General features: G+C 30.6%; 1 protein-coding gene across 1 annotated transcript; it reads left to right on the forward strand.

Moving 5' to 3' along the window:
- The first annotated feature begins 12,518 nt into the window (after positions 1-12,518).
- LOC105115841 (T-complex protein 1 subunit zeta-like) lies at positions 12,519-19,587 on the forward strand. The gene is made up of 15 exons (XM_011012883.1): positions 12,519-12,803; positions 12,905-12,968; positions 13,241-13,376; positions 13,931-14,082; positions 14,164-14,211; positions 14,326-14,418; positions 15,871-15,977; positions 16,099-16,213; positions 16,308-16,394; positions 17,442-17,646; positions 17,886-17,980; positions 18,526-18,594; positions 18,680-18,787; positions 18,888-19,006; positions 19,227-19,587. Exons 1-15 carry the CDS (start codon positions 12,670-12,672, stop codon positions 19,300-19,302), a joined length of 1,608 nt encoding a protein of 535 aa, XP_011011185.1. The 5' UTR covers positions 12,519-12,669; the 3' UTR covers positions 19,303-19,587.
- The last annotated feature ends 196 nt before the right edge of the window (positions 19,588-19,783 follow it).

Genomic DNA, 19,783 nt, shown 5'->3' on the forward strand with positions numbered 1-19,783 from the left:
ATGAAAAGGAAGATAAAGGACAACATAAAGACTAGAATGGATATACATTTATTTTCTCACTGTAAAAATATAGAGTTGGTTTATGATGAGTCATAGGTCACAAATCCTAAAGCGAGCTTCGTCTTAAACAAGAATGCATAATTATTTGTCTATTAATAGTTTAAGAGTCTATGATTTTCTAATGGACATACTTCAAACATATCTAAATTCATGAGTTTGGAGGATTATAGATTGTATGGAATAAAAAGTTATGACTATCACTTGTGTATGTAAACACTCATAAAAATCAGTTACTTCTTCAGAGATATATGCTCCAACAAGTTGTATACATAATACATAGAGATGCTTCAAATGAATATTGTCCAGATAATTTGTAAACTTGAGATGATATTCCCTCCATATTTCTTAGATTCAATGAAGTATCTACCTATACATTTTACCAGTTAAGGATTACATATGCATCGTAATTGAATTTCATGTTGTCTTTTTTTATTTTAATTTAGAATGTTCATGTAATTTTATGTAGATATTTGTTCAATCTTAAGAGAAAAGTAAAAAAATAAGGTATATATTGAGGCTTTGATATGCAAAACTTATATTGTTAAAGAAATCTTAACATTTATTTCGAGCCTCACTTGATAAACATCAACCGTGTTCCAAGACATGATGATAGTGGGGAAGTGCCTTTAAGTGAGAACTTATTAATATTATCATAATAAATAATATATTATTTGTTGAATTTAAAATTGTATATAAAGTTAGTTTGTGTATATAATGTGATTATTTGTTAAATATAGATACAAATTTAGTTTGTGATTTTTGTATGCATAAAATAATAATAATAATATATATTAGGTGGAATTATTGGAAAATAAGATCGGATTTAGATTATTTTGTAATAAAAATATTGAAATAATGATAGAATTTCAACTTAAATTTAACATTGTTCAGTAAAAGCTCATGAATTGGATTATTAGGTTTAAATTAATTATTTAACATTCATAAATTTAAATAAACTTATATTGAAAATTTAGAAGCTACAAAAGTTAAAATTAACGGATTCATGAAAACATGTTATTGATATGTATTTATAGATAAATAAATTTTAGATAGTCTCCCGTACAGGGAAAGTATTACTAAATTATTTTAAAAATAAAAATAACTTAAAATTTTTTAATTTTTTAATTTATATAAATATCTAGAAAAAAATCAGACATGCATCATATAAACATAATCATTACTAGTTTTTTTAGAAATGCTTTTCACGACTATAAATCATTAGATGTAGATTATAAACAGTCACCTGAAATACGTAGAGCCTCTCACAACATGGGTTTACCAAGTGCAATGCCGTCAACACAACAAGGGAAACTCCATAGAAAAAGTCTCTACGAAGTTTTTTTCATTCCCTAAATTCCTTTTCTTATACTATATTCTTACAATAATCAAATTTTATTATTGAAATGAAGCTAGAGCCAAAATTGCAGGCTAAGGAGCAAAAAGGAATACGAAGAGAGGGATACATAAGAAAAAAGTAAGGGATTACAAGAAGGAAATACTCAATCAATCCTTATGAGCCTATGAACACAGTTCTATTAGGATCGAAGACCATAAAAGGATCCCCTCCAAATCTCTAAATAAATCTAAACCTGTGTATAAAAAGTTTTTATCAATTTTATTTAACAATAAATCGAGATGTATTTATCGAGAGGATGAAGAATGAGCTCAAAATGTATTCCAATTGCAAATCTTTTCCTAGAAAACCAACTTGTTGCTAACCATCCAAATTTCTCATGCTATGCCAAAGGCTAGCATTAGTATTCCTTTGCTCTGAAATTTCTTTTTTACAGGTGGAGACCATGCAAGTAAAAGTTCATCTATAGTACTGTTAGGTATGCATCATTGGATGCACAACCATTTCATAAAACGATTCCACAATTTCCAAACAACTGAACAATGCATGAAAAGATGATCCGCGGTTTCTATAGATTCATTACAAAAAGGGCACATAGATCTATCTCTAAATGCAAAAGATGTCTACAGCGTCGAAGTGTCCTGTGTATCCATGGAGGACTTGTTTTTCATGGACATCCCCAGGCCAGAGATAGAAGCTCACAGACTAGCCACGCCCTCATCGGTTTACATTCGTTTATCATTTACTTGACTCGAGAGAACAAGATGACAACAATTTAGTGGGAACCGCAGTAACCTTCACAACATAGCCTCGATCTGCATTAACCTTCATTGCATTATTCATGTCCTTTCATCTTTTGAACAAGAAATAGAACTGTGTTCATTGATGGAGTCTTCTCCAGAGCCAAGTACCAATGGTAAATTGCCAGTTCTTCCCTATATGTTCTTAATTAGACTTCCTGTTTGCCACCAAATTTTAATGCAAGATGTTATCTGTTGTCAGTGGATCACTATTTCAACTCTTCCTCACACTCGGAATCAGAAAAGAAATCTTAAGGTAAGCTGCTATTCCTAAGTAACTAGCCGGGATTGGTTGATAGATGGATGGCTAATGCCTTTTCTCTTATCTTGTGTAAAAGAGATCATATTCAAGGCTTCATAACATAATAATTTAAAAGAAGATTGAATTATATTAGTGCTAATTAATTCAACCAGAGATAAAAATAAAAATAAAGTTGATGAACATCTACGCTCTTTAATTTTAAATTTTTGAACTACGTCATACAGCACTAATTAAAGATGGTTATGATAGCAGAAGGTTGTTCCATGCTTCTCTGCTGCTTCTGCTTATGCTTCTGCTTATTGCCTCGAGTTGCAGCCAGCATAAAGTGACCGGATAAGAAAAGCTAGAATGATTAAAACAATAACTCCTAAGACCAACCCTGCAGTAATGTAATCGTTCATCTTGCTTCTTCAAATCACCCTTCTAGCTGTGAGTACTGTACCTGCATGCAAGGCCAGATTAATGGATTCTAATTAACATGCATAGAATTTAAATGCTCTTAACATTAATTGATAAGAGAGGCAAAGCTAGCTCACTAGTCTGCTTAGTCAAAAGCAATTTCCAGCGGCCGGGAGAGTACTTCCAGCGAAGAGTCTGACCTGTATTTATATAGAGTATTCAGTAGTCTGCAGTGTATACAGGAAAATATTGTTATTATCCAGTATAGGAAGCTTGGCTACAAGATGCACAGAACTGTATAGGAAATTGCTTCTTATGGAATAGGAAGTCATCTGTCCGAAATAGTATAGGAAAATTTTCTTTTGGCAGGTCCGATCACAACTATACGTACATGAACTTTTATGTTAGAATTTTATAGTATAGGGAAAGTTTCCTTCTGGCAAGCTGGACTACAACTATACGAGAAGGAACTTTTATGTCAGAATATTTTTTTTTTTCCAGTTTATGTCCGGAGAAATTCCCTCTTACAAGCAGACTTATTAACCATAACTAAATGTCATCGGTTTTTTATTATAGATTGCACTATACAATCTACGGGAAAAAGATTAATATCTTTTTTTTTTTTTTTTCATGGTAAACTATATAGTACAATTTATTAATAAAAGACAGAAACTTTTATTTTTGTAATTAAATTTTTTAGCTTAATGTAATTTGTTAATATTAAAATTTTTTTTTTATTTAGTTATCAAATTTTTATAATATGGATCCCAAGTTTAACAAGTTAACATGGTTTGACTAGTTAACCCAATAAATTTTTTTTTCTTTTTCTTCATTAATTTTTTTTCTTTCTATAGGTTTTTTTATTTTTAATTAATATTTTTTGTTTAATTTAGTTCACTAATATTAAAAAAATTTCTATTTAGTTATCGCACTCTTATAACACGAATCTCAGGTTTGACGGGTTAACTTAATTTGACAAGTTAACCCATTTAATTTAGATTTTTTTTCTTTTTCTTCATCAGTTTTTTCTTTCTAATTTCATCTTTTAATATTATAACTAGAGATCAACCTTTTAATATGGATTGCACTATGAACATCATGTGCCTTTTAGTTATAAGTTTTTTTTGTTGTTTTTTCTTTTTTTTAATTAATTTTTTTTTGTTTAATTTAGTTTGTTAATATTAAAAAAAATTATTTAATTATTATACTCTCATAACACCAATCTCAGGTTTACCGGATTAACTTGATTTGGCAAATTAACCCAGTTAATTTATTTTTATTTTTATTTTTTTTCTAATTTTATCTTTTAATATTATTTGATTGAGAAATAAACTTCATGATTTGTTTTATTTACATTTCATTAGATTATCGTAATCTCATGAGAGGATTTTATTGTACCTCTCCTCGCAAACCACTATTTATGCTTTGTTTTGTTTTTATCTTTTCAAATAATTTTTTTTTTGTTTCATTTTATTCTTTAACATTAATTTTTTTCTATTTAATTATCATATTTTCATGACATGATTTTACAGTTAGACCCACATTTGAGGCTCTTGGCTTTGGTGTTGCAACCAAACATAAGGCTTTTAGACTTGATATTGCAACTAGGTCCACTTAAACTTGAGTAATGCAAATTTAATATTATTATTAATATTATAAATATTATTCTTGGATCAGGCGGTGCAACCAAAATGAAGATTCTTAAATATGATTTTGTAAAAAATCTTAATATTTTTAAATTTTAATTGTTTTTGATATTTTTTATATAAAAAATTGACCAATAGCATAGCACGGTATACTATTATCTACTTCTAGATATTTCTTCTTTTTTATTAATTTCTCACACAATTTATATCATAATTTATTAGCTGAACACCAATTTATGTCATAATTGGCCGATGGCGTACCGCGGTCAATGATAAACGATGAACATCATAGAAGGAAATCCATGCCACCATGTAGAGCAGAAAAGACTATTTTAACCATCTATTCTCAAACTATTGGCACCAGAAAACTGTGGATCTACTCTCTAGTAAGCAAAGTAAGCTGCATCCTGGAACGAAAACCTTTTTCTCGACGGCGGCCAGATTATCTCATCAGATCAGAGTTCTCAAGCTTACCTCTATATTATCTCTTTCTTTAACAAAATCCCAAAAACAGCGGCCAGGGAAATCTTCGCAATTCTAAGAATATTCCTCTGGAGCGGATGGCATGACAAGAAGAAGCTGTGCAAAGTGGCGAGGGGAAAATGTATTCTAGAGAAAAGTTCTCCATTTTTTACACTTAAAGACATTCCATTTGCTGTCACTTTCATTTCACTTTTTAACTATACAGTGTATTTGGTATTGGAAATTTTGTTAAAACATAATTAATGAGCATATTCAAGACATGGGGTATACTAATTTTATAAATTAAAACTATATTAAAATTTAATCTCCACTATAAAGTCTTTGATATAAAATATTAATATGTATATCATCATTTATTCTTATTGCTTCCTACTTTGTTCTTCATATTCCACCTTCATTTTGATATTCAAATCAGGTTTTACATCGGCTACTTATTCTTGAATCAACTCCTGAAAAGTTATCACTATCTTGGATTGAATTGTAAAGTATCTAAAGTCAAGACACTAAACCCCACCTTTATATTTTAGGTCGTAGTTACAAAGATAATATAAATCTAATTTTTATTAGATCTATTAGGAGCTTTAACCATAACTTCAGATTATATTCCATATGGGTTAAAAGATCTTTTATGTGTTTGGCATACATGTTATGTTATATATTTCCTAAAAAATACAAGTCAAAGCTATTAATAAAAACACATTAGTTTAAAAAATATTCAAAATCTTTTAAAATTTACTTACAATAAACGTCTTAACACTTCATGAACTGTTTCACTCTTTTCTCCTTTCATACATGTGTTTGAACATATAGCTAACTCTATTAGATCAGTTGGTTCACTTCAAAGTTGTGTAACTTGTAAAATTAATAATTAGTTAAAAATTAACCATCTAGGTGGTGGTCAAGTGGTAAAGACTTGGGACTAAGGGGTTTGCTCTCTCTGTGGTCTCAGGTTCGAATCCTTGGTTGCTCATATAATGGCCACTGGAGGCTTACATGGTCATTAACTTCAGGGCCCGTGGGATTAGTCGTGGTGCGCGCAAGCTGACCCGGACACCCACGTTAATCTGAAGAAAAAAAATAATTAGTTAAAAATTATTATATATAAACACTAATATTCGAAGAAAAATGTTTAAAGATAAAACAGAGTCTTACCAGGCACTTTTTATTTTAAAAATAAATAAATAATTAGTTGGTATGCTTACTCATGAAACCATGAATTTTTATATTTATGTTTTGTACCTAGACTATAACCGCCACTTGAAACTATTTGAGATGTCATGAATTCTAGATTTTTTTTAATTATTTTGCATGACAGGAGGTCTAAAATTCTTTCATCATTTGACTCGACTATTTTCTTTGTATTTGTGTAGGCATCGTAACAATAATTGTCTAAGGATACACTGGGATCTAGTTTGGTAAACTGTAGATAAAATAATATAAAAGAGAAATGTAGGTTTGCTCTGCAAATGGTGTTTTAGCAACTAAACTCAGTTAGCTGTTTATTTTTATATTTTTAAAGTATTTTAAAAAAAATTAATTTTTTTTCAAATTAATACTTTTTTAATGTTTTGATGTATTTTGATGCATTAATATTAAAAATATTTTTTAAAAACTAAAAAAATATTTTTTAATATATTTTTAAATAAAAAAATTTAAAAAAACAACTACACTATTCAAATCATGGTTTACACCAAGGTTATGCCGATGACAAGAGCACCCCGCATTTAGCAGATGTACAAATGGAAGTGTGAAGCCATCCAAGTTCAGTGAATCTAACATAGAAATAAAATGTAAATTCACTAAATTTTGACAAAGGAGATTAAAAAACAAAGGAAAAGGAAAAGGCCTTCCTAATTATCATTTCTGCTTGCCCCCACATGAACTCGACAGTCGGGGGTATGAAAATTTAAATGCTTTTACCATATTAGAATTTGTCTTACAGTAGTTCTAATTATAAATCAGATCGTACTTCATGTCACCTTCTAAGTGTTTATATAAATAATGTAATCCTTTAACATTTATTATTATTAATTCTTACAACTTCATGTATATTATTAAAATTAAAAGTTGAGCTAATTATTCTTTTTAACATAGTATTATAAAAAATATAGGTTTTTTTTTGTTACAAACTATATAAATATTTTTTTATAAATTATATTTTTAGAAGATGCCGTCATTACAATAAAAAAATTTATTTTTATATTTGATATATAAATATTTAATTTTATATTATAGATAAACAAGCTTTATTGTTTTTTTTATTAACATATATTATTGATTGATTAATTTGATATGATATAATGGTAAAAAAATTTATTTTAAGTTAAAAGATTTTATCACATGCAAAAAAAAAAATACAGTGCTCACTTTTTTTATGCAATAATTGGTTTTTGATTCAGTACATAATGAAGCACAGACCTAGTTTTACACTAAATATCAACCAATAATAGTTTAGTGTGAAAAGATTTTGAAATATGAACTAAAATTAACACATGGTAGGGTGTGGAAACTCAGATATCGTATAGCCTTTAACAGTGTTTTGCATAATCAATAGTAACGTATTCATATTGAAATAATAGAACTTCTGTTGAAAATTAATATTCATATTTTAACAACACAATAAATAAATAAATAAAAATAAAATAAAAAATTTATATAAAATAAAAAATTTAAATATTGATGTAAACTTTATGATCAAGTAACCCATAATGAAATTGATAACGAATCTTGTAAAGTTGAAACTTGTTTTATAAGAATGTGGTACAACAAAAACAAATCCTAAAAAATAAATATTATTGGAATACGAACTTTTATCCTATAAATACCAATTTATGAACAAAAAATATAAAAAAGATACCACAAAGTCAATTAATTTTTGATAAGTCAATTTAACTCATTAAAGAACTAAAAAAGAGAGAATCTCTCTCACATAAGCTGAATAAATTCAGCAATAATAATATTATTAAGTCTAAATATTTTATCCTTGTAAAAAATATTTATACTCTAGAAAATAAAAACACTAATAGATCTATCTTTGTGGATTAAATTGATCTACTTACAAAAATAACTTAAAATTTATACTAATAAATCCAAAAAATTGGAGCCAAATAAGCCTAATAATTAAACCCAAACAAGCTTGAACCTTAACTAAAAACTAATTAATAATTAAGCACAAACAAACTTTGCCCTTAGATAATTAATCAAACTAGCATAAATTAATAATGAAAAACTAAGTGTTAAGAATTTTCTCTAATATGTCTAACTTAAAAGAAAACAAAAAATAAAAGATAATTGAAATTAAAGTATTTATAGAGCCCTTAATAATTATGTATATAGTAAGAATGAAAAGATTTTAATTCTTCAATGAATCTAAGTCGTATTTATAATAACCCATTATTATTATTATTATTTTCAAAAATTCAACAGAATTTCTTATATATTTATCTATTTTAAGTTATAAACTCAATAATTTTCACAACTTGTATTCAACAATCTCAATAATTTTCCTACTACCTGAGATTTCATCAGCATGGCAATATTAAGATCAAATTCCTATATTTCTTCAAGACTTATTCAATAGAATGATAGCTATAGTATTCCATGATTATGGCAGCAACAGTACGCTTAATTGCAAGTTAAAAGAATATCAAAATTAATGTGCAACAGAATTATAATCCACTTAAAATAAACAACTTCTTTAATTACATTTTCCATGCTTATATTATATAACTAAATACATTTTTAATACAAAATTATATTACAACAAAATATGCATTCTCTTGTGATTTGACAAAAGACATGTGTTCATGAAAATACTAATCGGTACGGTGATGCAACCATCCTAAATATCTAAAAATTATTATATATGTAAATTTGATGGGATCTGCTTTTCAATCAACAAGAATTAGTTTTTTTATTTATTTATATGGGTGTCAGGGCCTACAAGTACCATGACTAATTCAACGGCCCATTAAACACCCTGCAAATCCAGTAGGTATATAAGACACCGCGGGGATAACAGGCGTGTATAAGAGGACTCGAACCCAGGAGCAGCGAAAGAAGACAAGCCCCTCCCACCACTAGACCAAGACCCTCAATGCAAGAATTAGTTATTTTGACCTGGGCATACATGCACACAAGCATTCATACAATCCTTTATCGATTGGTTTATTCTTATTCCACCACTTCTTTTCGCAATTCAATATCATTAAAAACAAATTCTTTTAGACATGTCGTAAACCTTGACTAGTCTAATCCATATATTTAATTTATTACTAGATTCTCTAATTATCTATCACTTTAGGCACCAATCTTGTTTTTCAGGATTTGATTTCTCTGATTGTCTATTCATTAAACTCCAATCACATTAACCAAAATATTTGTTACTTAAATTATCTATTAACCAAGACACTAATATTATTAATTAGAGATTAGTTTTTCAATCCTCCCAATAATTAGACACTAATCTCACTAATATAATCAGGGTGTTAATCTCATTAATCAAGGATTAGTTTCTACAATCGACCCTTCATGCTTTTCAATTTAAAATAGGCTATAATTACAATAATTTTTAACTATTTTTTAAATAATTAATTAAATTTCTTAAAAGTGTTAGGCATCTGTCCAGGACCTGAATTCATGAAAAAGTCTCATGTTGTAGTGCTGAACTTGCTACCTCTCCAACCGTTTGGCATACAACATTATTTAACATTCAATTCTTAATTTATCATGAGTTTGAATTTGTACTCAATTATTTTAGTTCACTACCATATGTAAGTTTTACTCATTTTATGTAATACAACCACACTCATTCAAAATTCATTTTCCACACAACATTATGTATTTTCTCTCACATTATTTACTTAAGCAAACACAATTTTATTACATGCTAACTTGTTATCTTTTGGCTAACCATATATGCCTTTAGAGACACAATGCTTTTCTTTACAATTTAACACTCATGACAAGCTAATATAACCCAATTAGCTCAATTCACCCTCCATTTGCATTTGTCCCAATTTCAAATTTCAAATCCTAACATAAAATTCATAATTTAAACATTAATTTTTTCAATTGGATTGATACCTATCAATTTTTTATTTTGACAAACATAAAATTAATCACAAAAACAACAATATCATTGGCCAAAATCCATGCCACACGAACATATCCAATATTTCACACAACATAAAATTGATTAAATCGATCATTTAAGATGAGTTTGAGTTTGTTATCTTAGCTAGATGATAATTCAAGTATAAAATGCATGAATAACCCTAGCTCCCCTCACCCTTCTTCTTCTTCTTCTTCAAATCTCTTCAAAACCCTTGCTTTGATATTTGTTAATTCCTAGTATGAATATGTTTCTCTCTCTCAAAATCCTTTCTTTTCAACTACTAACCATCACTTTTTTAATTCCTCAGGGAGACAAGAAATAAAAAGAAAAGGAACAAGAACAAGAAAGAAAGAAAAACACTTTTTCTCTCTCTTGATTGCGCCTCATCATAATACATTTTTTAGTAGCTAAAATGGTTTGACCATTTTTGGTTTTGAAAAAATACACATATTTGATCATAAACTTTTCCTTTTCCTTTTCCTTTTCTTTTTCCTTCTTATTTTCTTATTTTATTTTATTACACTATAATTTCTATTACATTATTCTTAATTTATCTTGAGGCTTACAACATTAGAAACTCTCATGGCTTAAGCTTATGCAAAAGTTTAAGGCCTAAATAAGCCTAATATAATCTCCTTTTGCTATTCAAAATTTACCCATTACAAGTCTAGACTGGTTGGGTTGAAAAATTCAAAAATGAACACTTTGTCAACAAATATATTTAAATAATAATAGCAAGTTTGACCAATTTAAATGATATATTCTTGAACTTTGATTAACTTAAATGCTTACAATAATATAGTTCTACGTGTTTAGTATCTCTCTAAAAAAGTTCAGCTCAATTTGATATATGGTTTGAAAAATATAATTGATCTTGCAAAACTTGTCAATAAATATTTTAAGACAAAATTCAAACCTAACTTGGTTTGTATCAAGTATTGTTGGAAAGTCAATAATATATTATTATGGTTAATTTGTTTACAATATGCTTGAAACTTCATGTGTTCAGAATTGAATTCCAAATGGAATTCAATCTATAAAATGCTATAAAAGTAAATTAAAAGTCAACTTCTCTTATTTATAATTGTAAAGTGGAGAAATTTAATGTTAAAATTAAATTTATCAAAATAATCTAGCCAGTTTTCAAAAAGATATTTGAATAAATAAAATGAAAGTAATATAGAAAATAAAATGAATTGAATATTATCTCTTCCGAACGCGTGAATTCAACTTATATATTAATTTAATTCAAATCAAATAATATAATTAAATTTAATTACAATAAAAAAAATTAAATACAAACTACCTATTAATTATTTCAATCGGTTTTTAATTTTTGAATTTTTTTGGACATGTGTTAGATAGAAGCTTGGTTATTAAACCCAACTTGGCCCAGTAGGTCAACCTGATCGTTGGGCCGGTTCAAATTTAATAAAAGACTAGACTGGGCAACAATCCAACAAAATTTGGTTGACCAGGCAGGTCCACTCATAACCTAGGCGAATCAATATGAGACTCTGTGTTTTTTTTTTCAAATGTAAGATTTGAAATCCATTAATATATATACTTTATATTCTCAAGAAAAAAGTTATGTTTTTTCATTTTAGAATAAAAAACCTTTTGATTTAAATACTTCAACTTAAAGGGATAACATAATATTTTTTCAATGTAGGATTTAAAACCCTTTCATATATATACTTTATGTTCCAAAAAAAAGTCATGTTTTTTCAATGTAGGATTTGAAGCCTATTAATATACATACTCGACGTTTCCAAGAAAACAATTATGTTTTTTTAATGTGAGATAAAAAAATTTTTGGTTTAAATACTTCAATTGGATAATATAATATCTTTTCAATGTGAGATTTGAAAGTTTTTTGTATATATACTCAATGTTAAAAAAAATTATGTATTTTTTAACATGGGATTTGAAACCTATTAGTGTGTACACACATATATATATTCTTTATTTCCAAGAAAAAAATATTTTTTCAATATAAGATAAATTATTTTTTAATTTAAATATTTCAACTTCAAATCTTAACATAACATTTTTTTTATGTGGGATAATTTTTTTAAAAAATTTATTATTTATAATTTATATAATCTATATTTATAGAATTTTTTCATATGAAATATTAAAATTTTAAATATAATTTTTTAAATTTTTTTAGATTAATAGAAATTAAATTAAGTTTAATAATTATGGAGGGAAGTGAGAAAGTCAAACTAGGTTTTATAGGACCACTATGTCCATTAAAATCTGGACACGTGTGTAATAGAAAAAATAGAACTTGAGCTGGATTAAGATGTTTTAAAGATGAAGGACGTTCTTGACATAAAATCAGTAATATAAGGACCCCGAGCTCATCAACCCTAACTTTTTGGCGCTTGTGCTTAGCTTGAACTTCCAGAAAGCCCTAAAAACCCAAACAGCACATTACACACATACAGACACAGACAGTTCCTCTCTACAGTTCCATTAAAACTCCGAACGACAGCAAACTCCCGTACTCTCCCTCTCCCTCTCTTTTATTTTGAAAGAGAAAAATGTCGCTAAGAGTATTAAACCCTAATGCGGAGGTTCTCAACAAATCGGCGGCGCTTCACATGAACATCAATGCCGCTAAAGGCTTACAAGATGTTCTCAAATCCAATCTCGGCCCCAAAGGCACCATCAAGATGTAACTATTTCGCTTTTTCGTCTTCTGTTTTGTTTTTTCTCTTGTTGTAATTTGGTTTGTGTTTCTGCGATTTAATTGCTTTGTGTTTTTGTGTTTTTAAGGCTTGTTGGTGGTGCTGGAGATATAAAACTCACAAAAGATGGAAACACTCTTTTGAAAGAAATGGTTTGTTTTTTTTCTCTTTGGTTTTCTCGATCTGGATTTTTTGTGATTAAAGGCAGAGTTAGGGTTTTATGCTTTTCTTTTCTTTTTCTTTAAAGTGAGTCTTCCTAAGAAATGAGCTCTAGGAGCAACTTGAAGCAACTTTAGATTCTAAATGCTGAGTTAGATCTAAAAAGACAATGGGTATGCTATTTGAGGTTTTAAATAAACAATGGGTGTCTATTGGTGGTTTTTTTTTTTAAAAAAAATTGCTGGAATTTCTTTGATGGTTGCAGCAAATTCAAAGCCCTACCGCGATTATGATTGCAAGGACAGCTGTTGCCCAAGATGATATAAGTGGAGATGGTACGACATCTACTGTGATCTTTATTGGAGAGCTTATGAAGCAATCTGAACGGTACATTGATGAAGGTTAGTGAAGCTATATATTATGATTCTCTTGAGTTCTATACTTTTGATGTTTCTGTTATTTCTCATTGTCCCTTCTATTCTTGAATCATTTATTTTTTCAAATGTTTAGAGCCCTAAATAAAGAAAGACATGTTCTGACAAGACAGGGTAGTGAAAGGTGTTAGATTCTAATGCCCTAAAGTTCAAACAAGTTGGTGTTGTTCAAGGTTTGCATCTGTGTTGTGTTTGCGCGTTGCAGAGGCAAGAATAGAAATTTGCAAGTTTTTTGTGTATTTGACCTTGGAATAGTTAAATTTTGCTATGATTAATTAATTTATTGCGCTAGAATTTAACATCAAGGCACATCTTCATTCTGCTGTTATACTTTCTCTGATGGTAAAAATAGTTGTATCTTGTTCTTTCAATTATGCCTTCTAGGTTTTGGAATAGGGATGCTTGGTTCTTAGTTGTGAGTTTCATTTCAGAAAATCTACAACATTCTCATATGGTTTTTTTTATTGCTTGTCTGAGGTAACCTTTATATTTTATTCATGGGTGTTTATTTTGTCTTAAAGGGATGCATCCACGTGTCTTGGTTGATGGTTTTGAGATTGCCAAAAGAGCTACCCTCCAGTTTCTTGAAAAATTTAAGACACCAGTGGTGATGGGTGATGAACCCGACAGGGAAATTCTAAAAATGGTTGCAAGAACAACAATAAGGACAAAGGTAAGGTCTATTCATCAGTTTACTTTTTGTTTTATAACCTGTTTGGATATTATTTAAAGTTGACCTTATTCTTTTGTGCAGCTATATGAAGCTTTGGCTGATCAATTAACTGACATAGTTGTTAATTCGGTGAGTGTAGCCAGTGGTGCTGATATATCTTGAGGCTGTTGGAAAAGAAGACGTTTAAGTCAGATTTTGACAGCTTCTATTTTTGCATTAATTGTGATTTACTTGTTTGTACAGGTGCTATGCATCCGAAAGCCTGAGGAAGCCATTGATCTATTTATGGTGGAGATTATGCACATGCGTCATAAATTTGATGTTGACACAAGGCTTGTAAGTTAATCTTTTTTTATTTAATCTGGGTTCCTGTGGAATATTTTCACCTGGAATGTGTTAAAATTGTTTTACAGGTCCCAATTTCCTGATTGACTGATTTAGTTAGGCTTCAAGAGTGTATGTTTCAAATGGTTTTCTCAAGTTAATTTATCTAGTTAGGTTCTTTATAACTTTAGTTTTTGTTTTGGCATGAGGGTATTCACCAATGATGGTTGACTACTTAAATCATATTGAATAGAGATCCTTCAAGATTAAGATTGAGGGGTCACGGATCTTCAAAAACCCTTCCATGTGAAACATAATCATTTTTTTTTTTTGAATGAGATGTATTTAGCATTGAAATTAAATGGAATGCACTGCTCTTTTCCATTATTCAACCTTTATTCAGTAAAATAATGCTACTTGTTAGATTTTTCTCAATGCTGTTACGTTGGATTGGGTAAACTTTCCAGGATGTTGACGATTGGTTTTAGTTCGAAGGTTCCCAAGTGTAGCTTGGACAACTTTTAGTTATTGTTCATTTTTTTATTTCTACTTTGATATAATTTTTGTCAGTGTTGTCAAGAGGTGCTGAGGTGGCACTTGCCTGGGCACTCTAGGCAAGGCGAGGCTCCAACGCCTTTATTAGCCTTAGGTGTTGGATTTCAATGAGGTGCTGCCTATGCGAGCACCTTGTGAATGGGTGCAAGGCGCTAAGGCTAGCGCTTGCTTGAAGTTCTTCCTTTTCTGTTGGATTTTTCTTTCTTATTTTAAAATGATTTATGTTTTGACCTATTTGTCCATTTTTTTAATATACCACAAAAAAATAACTTAGGGATATTTTTGTAAAAAACAAATATTAGGGTAAAAAAATTAAAATAAATCATTAAAGTGGGAGACAAACAGAGAATGAAGGATACTTGGACGAGAAACACCAGCCAAACTTTTTTTTCAACAGTGGGAGTCGGAGAACACATCTGTACAAGTAATAATTTAATTTTTTCTAAACAAGTGCAGTATGGCTTGAGAGATGAGGATTTCGATTATAATCATGAAATGGAGGGTGTGGAGGATTCAAGTGAAGGAGAGGAAAGCATGGATGAAGATGTTTTTGAAGATTAATGAATAATGATGATGATTTTTAATTTTGTTTTTTAATCTATTTGGCTACTTACTACTTTAAATTATCTTATTTTGTTTCAAGGGTGAAATATAACTTTATATGACTATGTTATGGTATTTTATATTTTCTTTTGATTTTCTAATGATCTAATCTTAATTGGGAAGACATATATATATATATATATAAAATTTATAGCATATTGCCTTGGTTCATTTAGGCGAGCGCCTAGGGCATTTTACAGGCTTGGTGCCTTTTGCCTCTGACAACACTGATTTTGTCTTTGGAAGATAACTTCTCTACTTTTTTAAAAACTTTTTGTCCCAGTATTTACTTGTTCTGTCTTCCAGGTTGAAGGTCTTGTTCTTGATCATGGTTCCAGGCATCCTGATATGAAAAGACGGGCAGAAAACTGTTTTATCTTGACATGCAATGTCTCTTTGGAATATGAGAAAAGGTATACATCTTGTCAACTTCAATTTGATTGGAATTGATGTTGATATGAGCTATCAAGAACTCTGTAGATAGAGCTGTGGTCTGTTTCAGTTCATTGGAACCTAATATTTTTTTTTCCACAGTGAAATAAATGCAGGATTTTTCTACTCAAATGCAGAGCAGAGGGAGGCAATGGTTGCAGCTGAAAGGCGCCAGGTTGATGAAAGAGTTAGAAAAATTATTGAACTAAAAGATAAGGTTAAGTTACACATTCAATACATTTTATGTTCATGTTACTGTCCCTGCCAACATGTTGGTTTCTGAAGTGTTGCTTGTACTTTTGGTCTTCCAGGTTTGTTCTGGTACAGACAACAATTTTGTGGTTATTAATCAAAAGGGAATTGATCCTCCATCATTGGATCTTCTTGCACGAGCAGGGGTAAGTCATGGAACAATTATATTCTGTTCCCTAGAGATTGAAGGCGAGCAATAATTAGCTACTTGATGCAATAAACTTGCATCAGCTTGCTGCAAATCATGTTTATGTGTTAGTATTGGGTGTTGTCTTTCATTCTGTTTTCTCTTATGGTGTATGGCATGATTAGGGATTAAATGTTACTACAATGATCAATTTTGTTTGTTGGAAATATTATGAGAGGGGGGATGATTCAGGGATTATTAGCTACCCTCCAGGAGGGTGTAATTATAAACCTTGTGACAAGAAGGAAAAGGCTTTGAACTAGGGTGGAGGGTGGTTGGGTTCGACTTTCCGCCTTTCTTCTTCCTCAAATTTATAAATCACATTTTCTATCTTTTACTGTTTACTTGCACCTTATGAAGCATATTGTTTTATTTTTTCTTCATGTAATTTCCATTGTATCTACTGTAAGCTTTACCAAACATTGTTATACCTTTACCAATTGCTTTTGTGACAATACATCCTCTTTTCTTAACCCTGTAACGAACATGCAAACACCATGTTAGATTGATTTTGAACCTCAAGATTTAGTAGATACAGATTTCACAAGTTAATGATTGTTTGTGATAACAATTGGTTGCACATTTTGGAAGCCTTCCACCTCATGTTTTATTTTTAATTTTGTGAAATCATGCCTTATGCTCAATGAAATAATTATTAAAAGCAACTAAGCAAGAAGGCTTAATTTAATGGAGGTACGTGGACCACTTGCTACTTTTGTAATTCTCTTGATTTTGTGAAATTATGGATGCAGGAATGGAGACTTGAAATGGTTTTTCATTATAGTTTAGATTGTAAATATGGCTAGAATACCTGCCATTGTATGTGACTCTAGTTTTGGATGATTACAAGCAAGACTTGGCTTTTTGAATGCTTTGTCTTGGATTAGATTCCTTTTTATATGGCACCTAATGATATATGTACGATGACTATTGCTAGTTTGAAATCTGGTTAGTGTACCTGCTTGTCCTGATGTTGTTATTTGATCTGCTTTCTTATGTTTTACAGATAATTGCCCTTCGAAGAGCTAAGAGGAGAAATATGGAACGCCTGGTTTTAGCATGTGGAGGAGAGGCTTTGAATTCTGTTGATAGTTTAACTCCTGATTGCCTTGGTTGGGCTGGACTGGTTTATGAGCACGTCCTTGGCGAAGAGAAGTATACATTTGTTGAAAATGTTAAAAACCCCCATTCTTGCACTATCTTAATAAAAGGTATAGAAGCGTGTATGCATCCTCAGCAAACTTGTATAAATGTTTACGATTTTCTTTTTTATTTGTTCTAAATGCTATCAGATGATTTTTTCTTGTTTGTTTTAATTGCTTCTTTAAGGCCATTTAGCCATGAGGTTGAAGTATGTACTCTTTTATTTTCTAGCATGAAATGTATATTCGTCTTGCAATTTTGTAATTTAGCAGGGGCGAATCATCACTCAACTTTTTTATTGTCACAGGACCTAATGACCATACAATTGCCCAAATAAAGGATGCTGTCCGTGATGGCTTGAGAGCAGTAAAAAATACTATTGAAGATGAAGCTGTGGTACTTGTAAGTTCTGCTTGCAGAAATCTGTGACATTTGTATGTGCAATCATGCTTGATTAAATTGTTGCATATTGATTTATGTAAAGCCGTGCTTGTGGCCTTTGATGGTGGCTTTGGAAGTTCTGTGGTACATCTAAAATGTGGTTCATGTATATGCAAGTTATGTTTCTGCTCAAATGAAGTGTGCTTCATGAAAAATCTGTTTCTTGTATGTACTGGCAGTTTAGGACACAGTCAAAAACCAACATTATTATGAACCAAGAGTGGTTTCAATCAAATAAACTTAAAATCTAATTTGCATGAATGCTGATTAGGATGAAATTTGTGTATGGTGGAGCTGTGGACATCAATGTATTGGATTATAGGATGAAAATAATTGACTTGAAAGTTGAGATTGGCCTCTTGGGATTGGGTGAGATATAGAGTATTGACATGTTTTCTGTTGTAATTCTTATCATATAATTCTGCAAATAAGCAACCATTTGTCGATGACTTGATTCAGTGCTGAAATTTCTTTCCCACTCAAATGTTGTCATTTATTTTCTTCAGGGAGCAGGAGCTTTTGAACTTGCAGCCAGAAAACACCTGATCAATGAAGTAAAGAAAACAGTTAAAGGGGTAAATGCCTGTCTGTTTTCTATATTTGAGTAATTATTCCTATCCCCTGGTTAATTTTAAACTGGTGTTTGCAAATGTGGAACAGCGTGCTCAACTAGGTGTTGAAGCTTTTGCTGATGCCCTTCTCATGGTGCCCAAAACTCTGGCTGAGAATTCTGGGTTAGACACTCAAGATGAGATTGTGACTCTCACGGTAACCATCATTGGAATCCATCCATCATCCTTTTTTTCCTGGGGGAGCAAAAGACACAAGAAAAGAAACTGACTTAAGCTTTTCTTGCATGTTTATTCAGGGAGAGCATGACAGGGATAACATTGTTGGAATAAATCTCCAAACAGGAGGGCCTCTTGATCCTCAAATGGAGGGTATCTTCGACAACTACTCTGTCAAGCGCCAACTCATAAACTCAGGGTACACATGAACTCCTAGCTTTGGAGTCTGTCCTTTTCTCTCTCCCTATCTCTTTTCCCTCGGTCCAGCTTTTGTTATACTACATAAATGTACATATAAAGAGATACGTTTTCCAAACTTCCCCTAGATGTTTAAACTAGAGAAACCTGTTGAAGTTCTCTCAGGTTTGAACTCTTAACATGCCTAACCTAGTTATAATCACGCTGCTGTAATTTTCCAGGCCTGTGATCACATCACAATTGCTACTGGTGGATGAAGTCATTCGCGCCGGGCGTAATATGAGGAAGCCAAATTAGTCATGGATATGCTCCTGCATTTTTATTTTATTTTTTAAAATTTTTTCCTCGTGGGGATGTTGTGCTGATTGGATGTGTAACAAAACCGTTTGTGCCTATATGCAATGGAGGATGGTTGTGTTTGTAGGATTGTGTTAGAGGGAATCTCCATTCATCTCATGGAATTTTGATGGAGAATGAACTTTTACTTAGCGGTATGCTTATCGTCCATATTAGCAAGCATTCATTTTTTTGTACCCACTGATCGGAAATTTCGTTTCAAGTTGAGAGTTTCAATTTTTGTAAGGTCTGTATGCTATTTGGGGTCCTTTGTGTGCTTTGTGCCTGCCTGATTCTATTAAGGGGCAAGTGGCCGCACCATGCTGAGTATTTCGAGGAGCTGTTTGGCACATGAATTGGAACCGGAAATAGAGTGGAGTATGTCAAGGCATTTGAATGTTCTTGGGGATCACAGGCTTTCTTAGTTGCTTGACCTGACATG

This window comes from Populus euphratica, unplaced genomic scaffold (genome assembly GCF_000495115.2).
Source record: "Populus euphratica unplaced genomic scaffold, PopEup_1.0 scaffold785.1, whole genome shotgun sequence".
In the NCBI taxonomy this organism is placed as follows: domain Eukaryota; kingdom Viridiplantae; phylum Streptophyta; class Magnoliopsida; order Malpighiales; family Salicaceae; genus Populus; species Populus euphratica.

What these genes read in the sequence shown, in the direction of transcription:
- LOC105115841 (XM_011012883.1), top strand. Translation starts at nt 12,670, where the DNA reads ATGTCGCTAAGAGTATTAAACCCTAATGCGGAGGTTCTCAACAAATCG. An exon ending in TCTTTGGAATATGAGAAAAG is followed by an intron (nt 15,978 to 16,098) that starts GTATACATCTTG and finishes TTTTTTCCACAG; the next exon opens with TGAAATAAATGCAGGATTTT. An exon ending in ATCTTCTTGCACGAGCAGGG is followed by an intron (nt 16,395 to 17,441) that starts GTAAGTCATGGA and finishes TATGTTTTACAG; the next exon opens with ATAATTGCCCTTCGAAGAGC.